General features: G+C 40.8%; 1 protein-coding gene across 1 annotated transcript; it reads right to left on the minus strand.

Annotated features, from left to right (window-relative positions):
• Positions 1-248: 248 nt before the first annotated feature.
• Positions 249-12,544, minus strand: LOC121539432 (COMM domain-containing protein 8-like). Its single transcript, XM_041847927.1, has 5 exons — positions 12,469-12,544; positions 8,201-8,356; positions 3,326-3,478; positions 2,851-3,003; positions 249-1,007 (listed from the first exon to the last, which is right to left on the minus strand). Exons 1-5 carry the CDS (start codon positions 12,511-12,513, stop codon positions 987-989), a joined length of 528 nt encoding a protein of 175 aa, XP_041703861.1. The 5' UTR covers positions 12,514-12,544; the 3' UTR covers positions 249-986.
• Positions 12,545-12,979: the final 435 nt, after the last annotated feature.

Here is a 12,979-nt window from a genome sequence, read left to right on the forward strand (position 1 = left end):
ATATAACGTTAGTTCAACCTTCATGGAAGGGGTATTATTTGGTCTGATATATAACGTTAGTTCAACCCTCATGGAAGGGGTATTATTTGGTCTGATATTTAATGTTGCCTCTGGGGATGGATGACCTTGCCAATATTTTAACCTAGCCAATCAACAGAGATCAGGAAGAGACAAAGAGATGAAGCCATTTCAGAGTATGGAGACAGAGCTGTAGGCTAAAATACATTCCATTGAAGAAAAGGTCAAAATAAGGTCAAACATTAGTATTTTTTGATACAGTAATGGAATGGATTACAAATAAAACCAGCAAAACAACAAGTACAAAAAAAGACTGCTGCAGTCTTGGGAATATATATCTCAGGCTGCAGTACGATTCTCTACCCTTCTCCCCAAAATGTGCACTCATTCACTCCCCCTCATGGATTTAAAAGAAATTGAATAAAAGGAAAATGGTGCAACACCCACTATCCCATGCTTACACAAATTCAATGCTTTGGAATTAATTAGGGGAGTGATCTAGTACCCATTAGAGCTGAAGTGTAACGCCTGGATCACACAGACAGCGTCATTGCGTTTTGGTACACCAGAAGTACATTCATTTCCAATGGAACGCTGTGCTTGCCTTGCTGCATTGCGTTGCAGAGGCAGTTGCAGGGCGTTCTGTGTGGTGCATATGTTGGATTTATCGAACGTATGCATCAAATTATATGTGTAGAAGGATTGACAGAAAGGGTAGCAGAAGGTGAATGTTGAACTTTTGTTGCACACATATCCAGATGATGCTGTGTACCATTTTCCGCAATGACGCTGTAGGTGTGATCGAAGCGTAAGGAATCAGTGCCTAGTGGGTTGAAGGCTAAGACTTGTTTCTGGATCGGACCACTGTTTCCCTATATCATAGCTCAGTGTCCCTCTATGATGACATAACACGTCCCTTTAATAAGAGCCATAAATAAAAGTGCACAGTGAAATGTCTCTCGCTGCCATCACTTCAGCTGTAGTACCACCTGTAAGGACACAAACACACACTGTCAGGATACACACACAGAGGTAAAGTGTGCACATAGAGATAGATAGAGGGCTCTTGTGCCACAAAGCCTGCTTTAGCATAGACAGCACCATTGAGGGCTTCCACCATTTTAAAGTCGTCAACTTGGTGGGACTTACTATGGGTTAAGAAAGGATTAGAGCCCGAATGATATGATTTTTTGGGTCCGATACCGATTCCGATTTTTGGGGGGGCAAAACTTACCGATATGTCTGCCGATATACTGTTTTACAGCAGGGAACTGAAAAAGTGTCATTTTTCCACACAGAGTTTTCATAAATTGCCATCCAGAAGAGCAATTGTCCAATAACTATGCTTCAAATGTTGATTTCATACATTGTAACAATAATGACACCTCATGAGAATGGCAGCAAGTGTTCAGATCAGCATGAAATTCCCTTTTTTTTTCCTATTTATTGAATATCGGTTATCAGTGGAGTTATCGGCCAATACCGATATAGCGTTAAAAGGCCAATATCAGTGAACTGATATATATATCGGTCGGGCTCTAGAAAGGATCACAGAATTCTATCCAGGTCAGCTGGAGGGGTCAGCCAATGAATTACACTCCTGAGCAAACATTCCATAACTGCAGGTTGCAGTATATCACCAACATTGGCTTTATACCTGTTCAGACTATACACACTCCAGCACGGTAGATTTTGGTATGACCATTTTTTGTTTATTTACGAACTGCCAATAAACTCAAAGGTAGAAGAATAACAAATGGACTACTTTAAAATGGAGATAGGCAGTACCTTTGAGGCCTATGCTGTCACAGAAAAGACCACTGTATAGATAAGAGAAGGGCTCTCTAGTATCTCTAGGGCCGTGTCTAGACTTGACAGTTCATGCAGCTTTAGTATTCTGATCATAGAGTTCTGTTCATGGAATTCCGAACGCGTCATGCGTCATGCGTCTACACCTACATTTAAATGTGTCTACCGTGTCCACAGTGTGTCCGGATTCCCTATTCCTGCGCTATATTCAAATGCCAGTATGCATTCTAAAAACGGTGGAATAGGCTAAATATGATAACACAACAACAACTGATGGCAGTAGCTAACTAACTATTGTAGCTAACTAGCCAGCTAACCTCTGTAGCTAGCAAGCAACGCTAAAGGGATTGCAAACGGGTTAGCATGACTCTAGCCAAAAAAAAAAAATGTTTTTCTAAATATTAGCTAGCTGGCTAGCATTTCTGAGGCCAGCAAACATGTTCCTCACACGCTAGGAACGTATTTCCTCTAACGTTATAATGAAAATGTGCTTCTCGGTCCCAAAACAAACGTTTTCTGGAGACTTGTGGGAGGAGTGCTAATGAGGGAAAGTGTACAGTCAGACTATGAACTGCTGTTGGGATACAAATATGTTTCTGTATAAAATCACTCCTGTAATACACACACACACAAATGTATTCTAGGACAGGGAATATGGAGAGACTGGGAAAAAACAATAAGTGAATGAGGGCACAAAAGCTGGCAGAAATCACCGGCTATTATGCTCTGACATCAGTAGATGTAATGATATTAGACTATTGGTGGAACTGCCAAGAAAACTGTTCTCAAGCCATCCAAATCATACCCTCCACTGATGCTGGCCAAACTCACACACGCATGCATACACATACGCAAGCACTCACACACACAAGCACACATGCTTTGCATAACTATGCACCACTGAAACATTGGACAAAACAACACACTGACGCATTCGATCGGCAATGCCCCACACAAGTCAATACCCTAATAATGTGTGTATGTATGTGTAAGTGCATGCACTTGTGTCCCCGAAGGTTGTACCTTATTGGCAGCCTCCAATGAGCTGATGAGTGTTTGTAATTCCTCTCTGTTCATCTCGACAGATAGAGGCTTCAGGGCACCGTTCTCCTTCACGTCCAAACTGAGATTGAGTAGGGTCTGGAGAGACGAGATCTTATCGCTGGACAATGCCAGCTGAACAGAGAAAGAGAGAGCGAGAAAGAGGCTTAGGATTCAAATGTATAGAAATCATTGTGGTAGCAGTAGTAGCATAGGTAGTGAACCATACCTCAGCATTTCACCCAAATGATATAATTGATACCACATAATTTCTCACGTAATTTCTGCATACCAGGTAAAACCCAGCTGAAACAGGACTGTAAAAAAGCATAACCACTTTTTTCATTTGACCTGTATTTAACCAAGATATCCCATTGAGATAAAAAAATATCCTGACCAATCAGTTTACCAATCAAACAGAGATTGTTAACTCCTCACTGTAGTGCAGGAAATTCACCTTTATCTGCCAGTCAAAATCCTGGAGGGTTGAGTTGGACACGTTATTGGTCCTCTCCACCAGCGCCTGACGGATCTCCTCTCGTCTGGCCCTCAGGACAGTCAGCACGGCCTCCCCGTACCCACTGCCCACGTCTGCCAACGATGCCAGCACCTGCCCAAAGCAGAAGAGGTTGGCAGTTGCAGTAATAATCATTCATACTGTATATTCAATATTAATCTGCAAACTACACAGTTGAAATTCAAAATAACTTGTGTGGGATGGTACAGGTACAAAGTATATTGAAAGCAGGTGCTTCCACACAGGTGTGGAGCAATTAACATCCCATCATGCTTAGGGTCATATTTTAAAATGCCCAGTTGCCCATTTTTTTCGCTAACATGACTAGAAGAAGAGATCTCAGTGACTTTGAAAAGGAGCATAGGGGGTTTAAAGAGTGTGTGTAAGTGACCAGATCGCTTATGGGAGATTCTGGAGCGGCGCCTGAGACAGCATTTTCCACCACCATCAACAAAACACCAAATTATAGAATTTCTCGTGGAAGAATGGTGTCGCATCCCTCCAATAGATTTGCAGACACTTGTCAAATCTATGCCAAGGCGCATTGAAGCTGTTCTGGCGGCTCGTGGTAGACCAACGCCCTATTAAGACATAATGTTTCCTTTATTTTGGCAGTTACCTGTACATTGGCCTACATTAAACAACACACATGATACACAAAAACTGTCAACACAGAAGACACAGGACATACAATATTTATTTATACAACATTACTTTTGTAAATATGTTCCGCAGCTCTTGTCTTTCCCATCTGGTGCCACAGCTCCTGGTGATTGTGCAATGAATATCAAACGGCTGGTCTTGTTTCAGTCTGCCTGTAATTCTATTTACACATATAAAACATTTTGTTAATCAGTTTCGCAACTGAAACAGAGGAGTCTGTGTCCCTGTAATTTTTCATGAGTATTGCCAATAACTCGCTACTGAAATAATTTTGCTACTAAATTAACTCATATAGTGCCAGCAAAAGTCTACACAACCTTTGCACAGGTGTCACATTTTGCTCTCTTAAATTAAAATCTAACAATAGATTAAGTTGGGATTTTACCCCACTGATCGACAACCTACTTCACACTTTCAAAGTGAAAGAAAAATAGACAAAATATATGAAGATTTATTGATTGAGTAGGTCTTCACACCACTGATATGAATTAATACTTGATGGAAGCACTTTTGGCAGCAATTACAGCTGAAATTATTTTGAATAAAGGTTCCACCAACTTTGCACAGCCCTTGGGGCAACATCTATCCATTGTTCTTGTCAGAATTGATCAAGCTCAGTCAATTTGGTTGTAGATCATTGATGGACAGCAATATTCAAGTATTGTCTCTGATTTTCACACAGATTTAAATCAGGGCTGTATAATTTGTTCCCCTGAAACATAAATATATATCCTAGTGTAAGGTCTTCAGAATACTAAGGCATGTTTCCTCTAAGTTTTTACCTGAGCTTTGCCCCTTTCATATTTATTTTGGTCATGACAAAACTCCCCAGTCCCTGCCGGTGACAAGAATACCCATAACATGATGATGCCACCACAATTTTTGAAAATATGGAAGGTTAACTCTGTGTCACGGGCTGATGTGGATGCGGTGTTGGAGTCAGGCGCAGGACACAGAAGCTTAGTCGATCCGACTTTAATAGTCACAGAGGCAAAATACAAAAAACAACGGGCCTCAACACACAGGAGGCGAGCGATTACGCAAACAGTGCGTACAGTGCATAAAGTGCGTAAAGCACGAACAACAAGAAAACAATAAACCTACACCAACGGACAGGCGTACAACAACACACAACTACAAACAAAACCAAAGGAAACTTATAGCTGACATAATCAATACATGATATGAAACAGGTGCACCAACCAGACAAAACCAAACAATCATAGAGAACATCAAAACGGTAGCAGCTAGTACTCCGGGGACGACGAACGCCGAAGCCTGCCCGAACAAGGAGGAGGAGCAGCCTCGGCGGAATTCGTGACACTCTGTGATGTGTTGGGTTGGATTGGCCCTAAACCGAAAGTTTTTGCCAAAAAGTGTATTTATTTGTTATGTTCTCTTAAAAAGTATTACTTAATGGCCCTTTTGCAAACAGGAAGGATGATTTTGAATAGAGTTTATAGCACACACTTTCTTCTTTCCACTCTGTCATACAGGCCAGTAATGTGGAATGAATGCAATGTTGCTGATCCAGCCACAGTTCTCTCAGCTCAGCAAATGAACTCGGTGTCTGTTTTAAAATCACCTTTGGCCCTATAGTGATATCCCTGAGCAGTTCTCATTCTCTCCCATAGCTCTGTTAGGAAGGACTGCCAGATCCTCTCAGTACCCAGTTGATATGTAACACCAGCAACAGCTTAATTGCCATACTTGTCCATATTCAAAGGGGTATTCAGTAACTGTCTACACATTTTAAGCACTTTGCTGGCTTTGAGGTTAAATCTTTGTTTGAATTATACAGAGAAAGAGGAAGTTATTCAAAAATGATCAAATTACTTTTTGCCACTATTACTTCTGCACAAACAAAACTACACTGAACAAAAATATAAATGCAACACGTAAAGTGTTGGTTCCATGTTTCATGAGCAGAAATAAAAGATCCCCGAAATGTTGGTGAGCATTTCTCCTTTGCCAATATAATCCATCCACCTGACAGGTGTAGCATATCAAGAAGTTGATTAAACCGTATGAACATTACTCAGGTGCACCTTGTGCTGGGAACAATAAAAGGCCACTCTAAAATGTGAAGTTTTGTCACACAACACAAAGCCACAGATGTCTCAAGTTGAGGGAGCGTGCAATTGACATGCTGACAGCAGGAATATCCACCAGAGCTGTTGCCAGAGAATTGAATGTTCATTTCTCTACCGCCTCCAATTTCATTTTAGAAAATGTGGTAGTACGTCCAACCGGCCTCACAACTGTAGACCACGTGTAACCACGCCAGCCCAGGACCTCCATATCCGGCTTCTTCCCCCTGCGGGATCGTCTGAGACCAGCCTCCTGGACAGCTGATGAAACTGTGGGTTTGCACAACTGAATAATTTCTGCACAAACTGTCAGAAACCATCTCAGGGAAGCTCATATGAGTGCTCGCCATCCTCACCAGGGTCTTCAGTAGGCAAATGCTCACCTTCGATGGCCACTGGCATGCCGGAGAAGTGTGCAGTCACGGATGAATCCCGGTTTCAACTGTATGGCGTTGTGTGGGCGAGCAGTTTACTGATGTCAACGTTGTGAACAGAGTGCCCCATGGTGGCGGTGGGGTTATGGTATGGGCAGGCAGGCATAAGCTACGTACAACGAACACAATTGCTTTTTATCGATGGCAATTTGAATGCACAGAGATACTGTGAAGAGATCCTGAGTCCCATTGTCGTGCCATTCATCCGCCGCCATCACCTCATGTTTCAACATGATAATGCACGGCCCCATGTCACAAGGATGTGTACACAATTCCTGGAAGCTGAAAATATCCCAGTTCTTCCAAGGCCTGCACACTCACCAGACATGTCACCCATTAAGCATGTTTGGGATACTCTGGATCAACGTGTACAACAGCGTGCTCCAGTTCCTGCCAATATTCAGCAACTTCGCACAGCCATTGAAGAGGTGTGGGACAACATTCCACAGGCCACAATCAACAGCCTGATCAACTCTATGCGAAGGAGATGTGTCGTGCTGCATGAGGCAAATGGTGGTCACACCAGATACTGACTGGTTTTCTGATCCACGCCCCTACTTTTTTGAAAGATATCTGTGACCAACAGATGTATATCTGTATTCCCAGTCATGTGAAATCCATAGATTAGGGCCTATTGAATTTATTTCAATTGACTGATTTCCTTATATGAACTGTAACTCAGTAAAATCTTTGAAATGTTTGCATGTTGCGTTTATATTTTTGTTCAGTGTAATTGCGTGATTTTTTTAAGAAAATACTTGTTTTTTTACTTATTTAGATGTGCCACAAAGGGGTGTGTAGATCTATGCAATCAAGATATCTTATTTTTCCCCCCTTCATTTTAGAAAATTTCAAAAAATAATGTTCTGCTTTAAAAGTGTGGATTAGGTTGTGTAGATCTGGCACTGTATGTAACGTTTATTAATTGAAAATGTAGGCCTGGGTGTTGGCATTGAACGTTACTATGCCGTGCCAAATACACATTCTAGGGGGACACAGTAGTCTGATGCCTGGTTGAACTTTCAATGGCCCCTCCTGTCAAGAGACAGAAAACAGATCACTAGTAGATATCCCAGGAGAGTCTGAAACCTGACACCTGCCTTCCACCAGAGTGGCAAACAAACTGAAACCTGAGACCAACATACTGTATACACCTGACACACCAAATCCACTGTCTACTCTGCAGCCATAACAAAACACAACATACCACATACTGCAGCCCTCACACAGGGGGTGCCCATTGCCCACTTTTGTTCTAGCCCAGCAATAAAACACATGGTTCAATCAAAATGTACACCCCCTGAGCATCCCTCAGGAATGGATTGAGAAATATTGACCAAACCCAATACCCTTTACACTCCTTACAAACCCAGTACACTGCCGGCATACACAATACATTGCAGCCGTCAAGAGGCCCTACACAAACCTAATACACAGTGAAGAGCCCAACACAATGTAACTGCCAGAAGAACCCTCACAAACCAGTGAGCCACTGCATTGCACATCTTAGAAACCCAACTCCCCTCACATCTGAGTCAAGGGTCAGTCATACATGGAACATGACTCAAAGTCAAACATGCATGATAAAACTCAAAAGACTGCTCCAAACTCACTGACTATGGTCTCACCTCTTCGTCTGGGGTCTTCTTACCCACGGTGAGCCGGAACAGAGAGGAGAAGGAGACGAGGAGCTCCATCCATTCTACAAGGGTCCACGTATCACCGTAGTCTGCCATCCGAGGGGGCTCCCGCCCACACACACCGTCTACCACCCTGTGTAATAGCTGGAGGAGAGAAAGTGTGTATCATCATCATGTTAAAGAAATGTATTGCGGTCCTTTTGTAGCCTATGCTGGGATTTAATCTATCCACCCAAAACAAGTCAGTAAACAATGCCATGCCCATGTTTGTGTGGCAGTCATAGTGTTTTTGAGTAACTGACATATCTGCATTATTTGGATTTACAATCAAGCATCATGCTCCCTCTGCTGGTCAATTGTTGGTTCATCAAGGGCTTATAACAATAACACACTTTGCCAAATCGACACTTATGCGTGCTAGCTAATGGAAAAGTTAATTTAATTAATAAATTTTCCTCCTACGGAAAATTAATTTAATTAATACATTTTCCTCCTACAATGGCCTGTTGCTATGTAGCTACACATTGTAAAGGTGATATGTGAATGCTTCCATACAGCCGTTACACCTTAGCTACTGTAAAGTGTAGCATGAAATGTTTCAATTAACCTGTTCTTGGTGATACTTTGCTCATTCTCAATTTGGGAAAAAAGTGTATCCTATAATTGTCTGTGTCCAGTTACAGGTGGTTCTACAAAAACCAGAGAACATTCAGAGAGACATTAAATCCATGTTTTGTACCACGCGAGGAGTTTCCTCGCCATGTTAGCTGCCACACATCTAGCATTTACCTCCCTCAGATGATCACTCAAGCCATGAACTTTCTAATGACCAGTGGTGGAAAAAGTACACAATTGTCATATTTGAGTATAAGTAAAAATACCTTAATAGAAAATGACAAGTAAAAGTGAAAGTCACCCAGTAAAATAATACTTGAGTAAAAGTGTAAAAGTATTTTGTTTTAAATATACTTAAGTATCAAAAGTAAATGTAATTGGTAAAATATACTTAGGTATCAAAATTAAAAGTATAAATAATTTCAAATTCCTTATATTAAGCAAACCTGACAGCACAATTGTCTTGTTTTTAAAAAATGTGGGATAGCCAGGGGCACACTCCAACACTCAAACATTTGTGTTTATTGAGTCTGCCAGATCAGAGGCAGTAGGGATTACCAGGGATGTTCTATTGATAAGTGCATGAATTTGACAATTTTCCTGTCCTGCTAAGCATTGAAAATGTAACAAGTACTTTTGGGTGTCAGGAAAAATTGATGGAGTAAAAAGTATATGATTTTCTTTAGAAATGTAGTGGAGTAACAGTAAATGTTGTAAGAAATACAAATAGTAAAGTAAAGTAGGCCTACAGATCCCCCCAAAAACAACTTACATACTTTTAAGTATTTTTACACAACTGCTAATGACTGTCCATCTCATATTTTTATTAGTTGTCTTTTTTGTGCTTTGAAGTGCTTTGAGGTTCTTTGAAAAGCGCTATATAAGTAGAATACATTATTATTATTATTATGATTATTTCCCAGCATCTTTGCAGGAACTAGTCGTTTCTATGCTACGCGGTCACGTGTAGAAGTATATGACAGCATGTCACACAGTGCAACCAAAACAAAGATCTACACCAGTGGAGGCTCCTCAGAGGAGGAAGGGGAGGACCATCCTCCTAAGTGAATGTCATACAAATAAAAATAGTGAAACATTTAAAAAAGCTATATCCTTTTTAGATAAAACTACACTACTGGTCAAAAGTTTTAGAACACCTACTGATTCAAGGGTTTTTGAAATAACACATATGGAATCATGTAGTAAACAAAAAAGTGTTAAACAAATCAAAATATATTTTATATTTGAGATTCTTCAAATAGCCACCCTTTGCCTTGATGACAGCTTTGCACACTCTTGGCATTCTCTCAACCAGCTTCATGAGGTAGTCACCTGGAATGTATTTCAATTAATAGGTGTGCCTTCTTAAAAGTTAACTTGTGGAATTTATTTTGTGACAAGGTAGGGAGGGTATACAGAAGATAGCCCTATTAAGTAAAGTATTATGGCAAGAACAGCTCAAATAAGCAAAGAGAAACGACAGTCCATCGTTACTTTAAGACATGAAGGTCAGTCAATATGGAAAATGTCAATAAAGTTTCTTCAAGTGCAGTCGCAAAAACCATCAAGCGCTATGATGAAACTGGCTCTGATGAGGACCGCCACAGGAATGGAAGACCCAGAGATACCTCTGCTGTAGAGGATAATTGCAGCACAAATAAATGCTTTACAGAGTTCAAGTAACAGACATCTCAACATCAACTGTTCAGAGGAAAGAAATCACTACTAAAGGACACCAATAAGAAGAAGAGACTTGCTTGGGCCAAGAAACACGAGCAATGGACATTAGACCGATGAAACGTGTCCTTTGGTCTGGAGTCCAAATTTGAGATTTTTGGTTCCAACCGCCGTGTCTTTGTGAGACGTGGTGTGGGTGAACGGATTATCTCTGCATGTGTATTTCCCACCGTAAAGCATGGAGGAGGAGGTGTTATGGTGTGGGGGTGCTTTGCTGGTGACACTGTCTGTGATTTATTTAGAATTCAAGGCACACTTAACCAGCATGGCTCCCACAGCATGCTGCAGCGATACGCCATCCCATCTGGTTTGGTCTTAGTGGGACTATCATTTGTTTTTCAACAGGACAATGACCCAACACACCTCCAGGCTGTGTAAGGGCTATTTTACCAAGAAGGAGAGTGATGGAGTGCTGCATCAGATGACCAGCCTCCACAATCCCCCGACCTCAACCCAATTGAGATGGTTCGGGATGAGTCGGACAGCAGAGTGAAGGAAAAGCAGCCAACAAGTGCTCAGCATATGTGGGAACTCCTTCAAGGCTGTTGGAAAATCATTCCAGGTGAGGCTGGTTGAGAGAATGCCAAGAGTGTGCAAAGCTGTCATCAAGGCAAAGGGTGGCTATTTGAAGAATCTCAAATATAAAATATATTTTGATTTGTTTAACACTTTTTTGGTTACTACATGATTCCATATGTGTTATTTCATAGTTTTGATGTCTTCACTATTATTCTACAATGTTGAAAATAGTAAAAATAAAGAAAAACCCTTGAATGAGTAGGTGTTCTAAAACTTTTGACTGGTAGTGTATACGAAATATATTAACATGTCACCAAATAATTGATTAAAACAAACTGTTTTGCAATGAAGGTCTACAGTAGACTCAACAGCACTCTGTAGGGTAGAACCATGGTGTAGCCATTACTTTTTTCAAAAATTAAGGAGAAGCAAGAGAGAGAGATAGCTATATTTCATATTTTTTTCACTTTCACTTACTTAGCTAGGGATTGCAGCAAGTTAGTTTAGCCTACTCAAACACCAGGCTCAAAGAGAGAGGGATGTTGTGTTAGCTAGCTGGCTCTCCAACACTGGAACTCTTCCAAGTCAAACTAAGCTTTTGGTTGTATTAATGTATTGCCACCAGGGCCGGCCAGTGTAACTGCTAAACTGCTTGCTGACTACATCTGCTAGATGCAGGCAAGTGTGTGCAAGGTGGTATTGAATGTGTCAATGTCTGTCAACTTAATTACTCAAACTTCTCTCAAACTGTACACCTATGTTGTAAACGTTCATTCATAGGCTAGGTTGTAGGAACCTCATGATGGGTATAGGGAAAATTTTATTTTCATGTAGTATGTAGCCTAAACCTGTCGATGTTACATTGAGCTGGGTGAATGGAATATGAATGACAGTCATCCAATATGCTGTAATAGAAATAAGGCGTTGCTCATAAAAATAGATATATCGTCCTCCCTCATCTTAAACGGCACCGACCGCCACTGATCTACACACATGCAAGTGGCATTTCTCACTCCATACAAAACATGGATTTAATGCCTTTCTGAATTTATGTTTTTTGTAGAACCACCTGCAACTGGACACTGTTGGCATTTATAAGATACTTTCTTCGTTCTTGATTCGGGAAACGTGTATCGTAAAGAAGAGGTTAGTGAAAAAAGTCCTTGCTACACTTTACAGTAGCTAAAGTGTAACAGCTGTACTATGGAAGCATTCACACATCACCGTTCCAATGTGTATTTGCTATGTAAAAAGTGAATGCATGCACGGGTTCTCCTGATATTGCATTGACTAGCTCCAGGACTGTGGTGACAAAATGCGGCACATTTATGAATCAAACATTCAAGGAAATTACAGTAATGAATGCATTGTTCAATTATACTTACTTTTGGACATTCTTCAGAAGGTAATTTGCCAAGTAAATGTACCATGTTTTTCTGTCGAGTTCCGTAAAACGTCACGAATCAGCTGATAGTGGTATCATGTGGTAATCGTGTGGGGCGTATTCACAATTGTCCTCTTGCAGTGAGGTTTAAACCGGTACATTTATTTTTGAGCAATCGGCCTATATGGAAAACATTTTATAAAAAAGTGCGCTGAGCTCGTATTGAAACAATCTCCTAAACATACTTTTTTAGTGTGGCAAAATTCTATAATATTATCCCACGAGCCACAGTGCATGTAATAATATTCAGCTGACAAAATGTAATTTCCTTTGCATTATGTGTTTATAAAATCGGCTTCTTTCTTGGAGGATTATTAAAGTGAAAACAGAAGTGCTATGATGAAACTAGATGACATATCCAGCAGTAATGCACAGGACAGCGTTGTTTGCGCAACACTGGGATTTTGAATATAACCTTCTGGTCCAGGAACAACGTAATCTTCTACTTTGTC

This window comes from Coregonus clupeaformis, chromosome 25 (assembly GCF_020615455.1).
Source record: "Coregonus clupeaformis isolate EN_2021a chromosome 25, ASM2061545v1, whole genome shotgun sequence".
Lineage (NCBI taxonomy): Eukaryota > Metazoa > Chordata > Actinopteri > Salmoniformes > Salmonidae > Coregonus > Coregonus clupeaformis.

Excerpts from the sequence above, each read along its gene's own strand:
- LOC121539432 (XM_041847927.1), bottom strand. The coding sequence starts at position 12,513 with ATGGTACATTTACTTGGCAAATTACCTTCTGAAGAATGTCCAAAA. Across the intron at positions 8,357-12,468 it reads CTTCTGAAGAATGTCCAAAA|CTATTACACAGGGTGGTAGA; the intron begins GTAAGTATAATT and ends TCTCTCCTCCAG. Across the intron at positions 1,008-2,850 it reads CATTGGAGGCTGCCAATAAG|GTGGTACTACAGCTGAAGTG; the intron begins GTACAACCTTCG and ends GTGTCCTTACAG.